Source organism: Meleagris gallopavo, chromosome 6, assembly GCF_000146605.3.
Source record: "Meleagris gallopavo isolate NT-WF06-2002-E0010 breed Aviagen turkey brand Nicholas breeding stock chromosome 6, Turkey_5.1, whole genome shotgun sequence".
NCBI lineage: Eukaryota > Metazoa > Chordata > Aves > Galliformes > Phasianidae > Meleagris > Meleagris gallopavo.
In genome coordinates this window covers 12018251-12025726 of record NC_015016.2, presented here as the reverse complement: position 1 = coordinate 12025726, position 7476 = coordinate 12018251, and the positions used below count along the sequence as shown (strand labels likewise).

Below are 7476 nucleotides of genomic sequence, written 5' to 3'. Positions count from 1 at the left end.
AAGAATTATTTTTCCTTCTTATGATTTCCTTATTGTAAAGCTGAATTACAAAATAAAATGATCAGAACATCCTTTAAGACTGCTGTAACGATCAGCTTCCATCTGCCAGAGGTCAGTTTTGGCATGAGATGTACCAAAAACTCAGGTCTGAACAAATCTTATGCTGGAAGGGAAGTTATACTGTGACCTGAAGCCACTGTGCCTGTAGCTTAAAGCCCTTGGAGTGATTAATTTAATATAAAACAACAGAAAGGATTATACAGGAGGAATACTCTAGCTTGAAGGTAACTTCCAACCCACCCCAGCAGGATGGAGCACTGTGGAGTGCCTCTCCCAGCTGCTAACCATGGCCCATGTAGGTGGCTTCCTTTTAAAGATGGTACAGACATTCCCAAAGGTACCTAACTGTTAACTTCCCACTGAAATAAGTGTAGGCATGTGTTATGTGTTATTTATTAACGTTTCAATAAATCAATCCTTTAATATTTTGTATTTAATCTTGCACTTTCTTCATGTTAAGTAAATGCAGCATGGTGGGTGTGGTGACTGTACAGAACTCGTGGGCTGAAGCAGCCTCAACTTAAAGGTTGTAATACAAAGCAGCACAGCTTCTACAGCTGCTTACTGGTGCCTCTTGACGGGGCCTCAAAGTCCCCGAGACCAGAGACAGGTAGGACTCTAATTTCCAGTTAGCTGCTATCTCACCCTGAAGGAAAATTGCTGTCACTTGCCAGAGTACAAAGACAGTGCTAACTTGAAGGCAGTGTAAGGAGAACAGTGCTGCTGAGAACCGGCAGCCCCTCTTCTATCTGCGGCTCTCCTCACAAGGCTCTTGCAGTCATCACAGGTTTGTGTGCCACTGGAAGCATCCATGGCACTTTCGAAGCAGTGAATCCACCTGCATCTCAGAGAACAGTTTTACAGTGGATGAAACAACAGGGAAGATGCTCCAACTGCAATGAGGTACTCAGCTCAGGGCACAAGAGAAGAGTTGTGCTGTCTTTCCCAGACAGTAGCACACAATACAGTGCAAAGTTGTATTTCTGCCTTCATGCTATTGCCCTTCTGGTAGCAGAGGAACCATTAAGGAGCGCCCTTGTGTATTAAAAACAAAACAAAAACACACCACAACACAAATACACAGGCCTTTTCCCAACACCTGGTCAAATGCTCCAGCTGCAAGGGACCAACATCTTTGCCAGTTTATGCAAATAGTTGTAGTCAATTACTAATGGGGAGGAAGCTTTAAATCACTTTCAGCTCCCACGTTTGATCATAACATTTTGTATTTTTGCCTGTAGTATTTCCAGTCAAAAAGTAACTAGGGAAAAGCAGTGGTATGCAGGGTAATAAGGTATCTCTGGGAGATGATTCATGTTGAAGAATGCAGCCAGGATTCATAGCTTTAAACAAAAAACCCACGCACAAAACAGTCATTGTCAACTCTGCCAAGATCAGGATAAATACGAGGTACCAAAGAGAATGGGCTGTTACTTATCCACAGTGCTAACTGTGCAGAGTTTTAACAGTTACATACAGTACACGTAGTGCAGGGACAATGGTTTGCATTGAAGACATTGATTTGTCAGCAGATTTATGGTTCTACAGCATCTGTAGGTTTTGTGCTGCATTATATAACCCATTACAAGAACCATAGTAAGTTAATACAACTCTTCATGCCTGGCAGCTGCCTGTACCAGCCTCTTTCACTCTCTGTAATTGCAAAAGCTTTGCATTACCTCAAAGTCAGCTGAACCTTGGGTAGTTCTGCAGCTCCTTGCAATTGGTTTGGAAAAGCTTAGCAACTCCCATGGCTCTGGCAGCTGACTGAGAATGATTTCAAGGAGTTAGAAGCTGTTTATCTTCAAGATGGCAACAACTGTAACTATCCACCCCCCCCACAACCCCCCTCATGATAGGGAGCACTTCATAACAATTTATAAGGTACTGTACACAACAGCTGCAGTGTTTTATTTGCATCATTTCTGAACACACTTTTATAGAATAGCTTTCTTAGCATGAAACTGATATTCATTCTTGTAAGATCAGTTCTCTTAAACAAGAGTGCAAAAAAAGAAAAAAGAATTGTATAGTGAGTGTTTTTTGTTTTAATTTCATTTTCCAAAGTGCACAGAGTAAAAATTTGCATTTTTATTGAATTAGTATGGTAAAGAACTTCTGATCATGCTCAAATAATGTTGTCTATGGAACTGAATTCAATAACATCACATTTAATTCCTTGCACACTGCTCATGTAACATTGCTTTCCATAACAATCAACAGTTTAGAAGTCTTCAGAAACTGAAGTCTGTGGCAAACAGAATGAGAGTCACTGCGTATCTTGCAGCTTCCCAAGATTCTATTCCACTATGAAATGTACCAGCTCTAACAGGGACAGATGTTCTGAGTTAGTAAGAATCAGCCCTTCTGTCCTTTCAGAACCTTCCTTCCTCCTAGCATACCTTTTCTAAGCTACCTGGAAGGAAAGCACAAGGCTTAGCAAAGTGTTCTCTCAGAACTGCATTGCTAAGACTCATGCCTGGGACATGGGAGCAGGGCAGTGAAGGGACAGCTTAGTTCCTTAGCATGACCCATCAGCAAAGTGCTCAGCTTCAGGATATGGCCACTAGCTGGCGCCACTGTCTAGCACAAGTGACATTTAGCTCAGCACAAACCTGAAATAAAAATCTGCAGCAAGTTGGCTGAGGATATCATAGCTATGCAAGAAAAAAATACTAAAAAAGATAATTTAAACAATTACCCACAAGTAAACCTTTAAGATCTAGCAAATGCAAGCTGTCTTGCAGTTTTAAAATACATTTAAATATACTTTCCCCATAATTAGAACACGTAATACTGAATTACATTTGTAACAAATTCCAAACTCTAAAATCTGGCTGTGAATTTACAAAACAACTGTTTCTTTGCAATACATTGTAGTTTTTAGTACATAGCAGTTTCAGTGCATATAATACCTCCTGCATTAGCCAGCACTCAGGTGTATTCTACTTTCTACCACTGAAAGTTTTACCGTTGAAATCCGACATGGCTGAGCACAAACACCCAACATTTTCTATTTAGAAGCAGTAACCACTATGATGCAGGCACCTGGTTGGTCTCCTCACACTGTGAGTGCTTCCAATGCAACAATTCAAACACCACATGTCTAGCAGAACTGATCCAAGTATACATCCCTGCACCAATGGTCTACCAGAATTACGGTCAATCTTTCCTACATTAACAGGCCATACACAGCCGAGTTAATTTGGGAAACCACTGTCTTAAACCTTAAGATGAACAGCATTACATTGTTTTAATGCTGCATTAAGATTTCTGTTTTCCACTGTGAATGGAAACATCAGTTTTGCACAATGGTCAGAAAGGATTATTCTGAAACAAGACAATCAGTACACTGAACCACCTCTATGTACAGCGAGCATGGACTTTCACCCTTTCCCTATTATGTTTAACTATAAAATAACTAACTTCCAACATCCTAGCTCAATTTGCTCATTGATACTAAGACCTGTTTTTTTTTGCTTTTATTTTTTGCCATGGCAAGTGTTACCTCCTTTAAGAAATACAACACACTGGCTCCAGTAAGGTGCAGTACGTGAAATAAGAGTAGCATGAACGCAGCTAAATTTCATACAGTAGTTTCACCTCACAGTAAAGGATGCAATAATAAAAGCAGACTGGGAACTTAAAACATGTTAAATCTGGCAAAGAATCTTATTAGTGTTGTAGAACAACCTGCAGCTGTGCAAAAAAACATGGAGAGTTCATCTTGATGCTATAGGCTAAATCCAGACACAGTCAGGTGCTGCGCATTATTCCTTGCTTCAAAGTAAGAGGTATCAGTTTCATCATCTGGCTGTGGTATGAAAGGCATAGGCTGATTCTGTAGATTATCCCAGTCTACACCATCAAAGAGGGGGTGATGCTTCAGTTCTGCAACAGAAATTTATAATATAAGCATTATTACATAAGCATTAAAAGTTTCCTTCCGTTCATATGTATTTTTTAATTCACAAAAAGGCAAATTGCAATTGTTTTGATTACACTCATCATCAGTGGGATTGAGCTAGTGCCATGCAAGCTTTCTGCCCCTAGCTGGAGGAATCATTCCACACAAGACACACAGCAAGTCAGAGGCTCCCTGGGGGTGGAAAAACAAAGCATTGCTTCAGTCTCAGTTACCAGATATGCCAAAATCCTACACTGCCCTAGACCACCTGTCTTACACTAGCTCATAGAATAGCTTTCTGCTTCATACAGCCCCCAGATCACCTTCTTCCCATCACTTGGATATAAGTTTCTACAAGAGTTCAAGTCACCTATACAGCCAAGTTACCACAGACCACTAAATTCCTCTTCCCCAGCCAGGGGAAACCAAGCTACAGGCCTCCAGAACCTACCTGCTCAGTCTCTCTTTAGCACAAGGCAAATAAAGATAGATAACCCAGGAACACCAACCCCTGATGGAAGTGGCTTTATTGCTTTGAATCAATCCAAGGCACCTTTTTAGCTGGATGGGATCACAAACCTGTGTTCTACAATCTCCTGTATCACACACATTAAAAGCTAACAGGAAAAAAAAAACAAAACCAGGACAGGCAAGAGTCATATTTAGAAGGAAACAGAAGTTTGTCCAAGGCACTGACCACAAATGTAAATGCAAACTGCCTAACACTAAAAGCCTTGAGGTAAAACATTAACACTTGCTTATTGTTCCTACATTGCCTGATCAAATAACATAGCACAATATTTATTTTAGACAAAATGAAAGGCAGTTTGTCTTCCAACTCCTCCTAATCACTTCAACTACTACATGTGCAGCAGGACACTGTATGTATCCACTATACCAGAACTGTATGTAGCTCTGCTCAGAGTTCCCATGTACTTGGCTGACTTCAAATGAAAAGATGAGCAAAATGTGTCATCTTCTACAGGAAAGAAAAAACTCGTATCATGTTGTAGGTCCTGACAAAGAAGGAATTTTCAAGAACTTCAGAAGGAAATAAACTATTATCACATCTAAGTTTATGTTTATATGCTTTACAGGCAATTAGATTTCACCCTATTATCTAGGATAAAAGACTATAGTGTGTTAAGTAAAACACTGGATGCTTTTTGAGAGTCATTAGAAGTCAGAAGTCCCTCTTGTTATTATGATTTTCAATTACAAATCTGTGCCTTCTCCGATTTGAACTGGCTTTGAGCTTCTAACTTTACTCTCAGGGTAACCATTTCTGTAATTCCTTCCCAGCAGTTCCTTAAGCAATTCTCCAAGATTTCTTCACCTTTCTAAAACGTCTTACCTCATAGGTTTCCTTCTTTATTATCAAATTTATATGAAATATAGACCTGCTATAGTAGGAACTCTTTAAGACCCCATAAAGGAGAAAAAAAAAAAGATAGACTTTGTAAAGTGTATATTGTAGGTAACTCCTACAGATATTCCTTATACATTCAGCAAAGACAGGCTGATTCTTATGAAAAAACTCCTTGGAATTACCTTGGGAGAGAAGTTTCCTTCACAAACTACAGAAACCTTGATTAAAAGCCTATAAATCACTTCTGTCTAGGTCCCCTGATTACCTGTTACAGCACTCAGTAACAGTGAACTTGAGTATGTCAGATGTTAAACACTGAATATTCATAACAAAACAACATTAAAGCAAAAAAAATTAATAGAAAAACAACTTCCACCAGAACTCTCCTCATTCAGAAGGGCAAAACCCCCAAGGAAACAGAAAAGACCCCCACCATGCCAGATGTCCCAGCACTATATAGACCATAAGTAGATTAATAAATCACAATGCCTGAGTTTCAAGAGGAGGAGATCAATATCACTTCGGTTGTAATGAATGCAAAAAAAGTTTAATACCAACCCTTCAGTCCAGCTCTCTTAGCACTGTCAAAGGTTAGAAGAATATCTATTGCATTTTGGGCATTGTCAGACAGCTTTTCTTCACCCTCTGGCCAGGGAATATCTATAGACAGTGATGCAGATAAGTCAATAAATCAAACCATACAGCCAGCTTTGGGAAAGAACCTCACATTTTCCTTTATTACTGAAACAATTACCTCTTTTCAAAATATTCTGGAAGACTTGTGCTGGTGTTTCATCATTAAAAGGGGGAATTCCAGTTAGAAACTCAAACAGGCAAACTCCAAGAGCCCACCAGTCCACAGCAGAACCTGAGTAAGAAACCCAGACCATTATTATTAAAAATAGTATTTCAGTGTATTTGCAAACATATGAGAAAGCAATTTGAAAGTGTTTTGCAGGATTAAAACTTCTTGGAAACGAAAGGCAAATATGTTGTGCCTGACAATCACACAGAAGACAAAAAATATTAAAGGGCTTTTTCTAAGTCATCTTGTTCCTTACTTCCTTACCAGACAATAATTCTTTTATCTTCTACTGACAAAAGAAGGGAGCTATTTCAGTTATCAGCTCCTCTCACAAAGAATCCAGGATCTGAATTCTCCAAGGGTTTGTTTCTCTTTTTGACAGGAAATGACTGTCCTTAACACATTCTCTACTATCTGGACAAATACTCCATCTTGCCATCCTGTATCTTTCTCTCCCTCAGGTCTTTGAGAATACCCAAAGAATTCACACTTACAACTTCATTTACCTAAATTTATGCCAAAAATACTCAAGAACTTGCAGAGAACATCCAGCATGTGAGAAACTGGAATTACTTTCCATGACATTGAAGCTGATTAGTGCTGTTAACTACATTGAAGCCCTCACAACTTTGCTATTTTCATTTTCCCAAGTTTTGGATTTTGCAAAATCTTATTACAGAATCACAGAATTGTAGGGGTTGGAAGGGACCTCTAGAGATCATCGAGACCAACCCCCCTGCCAAAGCAGGTTCCCTACATCAGGTCGCACAGGTAGGCATCCAGGCGAGACTTGAATATCTCCAGAGAAGGAGACTCCACAACCTCCCTGGGCAGCCTGTTCCAGTGCTCCGTCACCCTCACCGTGAAGAAGTTCTTACGCACATTCGTGCGAAACTTCCTGTGCTGCAGCTTATGTCCGTTTCCCCTCGTCCTGTCTCCACGTACCACTGAAAAGAGACTGGCCTCACCACTATGGCCGCCACTCCTCAGATATTTGTAAACCTGGATCAGGTCCCCTCTCAGTCGTCTTTTCTCAAGGCTAAACAGACCCAGTTCACTTAGCCTTTCTTCACAGGGGAGATGCTCCAGGCCCTTCACCATCTTTGTGGCCCTCCGCTGGACTCTCTCCAAGAGATCCCTGTCTTTTTCGTACTGGGGAGCCCAGAACTGGACACAGTACTCCAGATGAGGCCTTACCAGGGGCAGAGTAGAGGGGGGAGGATCACCTCCCTCGACCTGCTGGACACGCTCTTCTTAATGCACCCCACGCATGCCATTGGCCTTTTTGGTCCACGAGGGCACACTGCTGGCTCATGGCCAACCTGTCGTCCACCA

The 7476-nt window shown here is 40.7% G+C and overlaps 1 protein-coding gene across 1 annotated transcript; it reads right to left on the bottom strand.

Moving 5' to 3' along the window:
• Positions 1–1945: 1945 nt before the first annotated feature.
• Positions 1946–6241, bottom strand: LOC104911358 (serine/threonine-protein kinase greatwall-like). Its single transcript, XM_010712453.2, has 3 exons — positions 6091–6241; positions 5895–5996; positions 1946–3951 (listed from the first exon to the last, which is right to left on the bottom strand). The coding sequence occupies exons 1-3, from the start codon at positions 6224–6226 to the stop codon at positions 3794–3796; spliced, it is 396 nt and encodes a 131-aa protein (XP_010710755.1). The 5' UTR covers positions 6227–6241; the 3' UTR covers positions 1946–3793.
• Positions 6242–7476: the final 1235 nt, after the last annotated feature.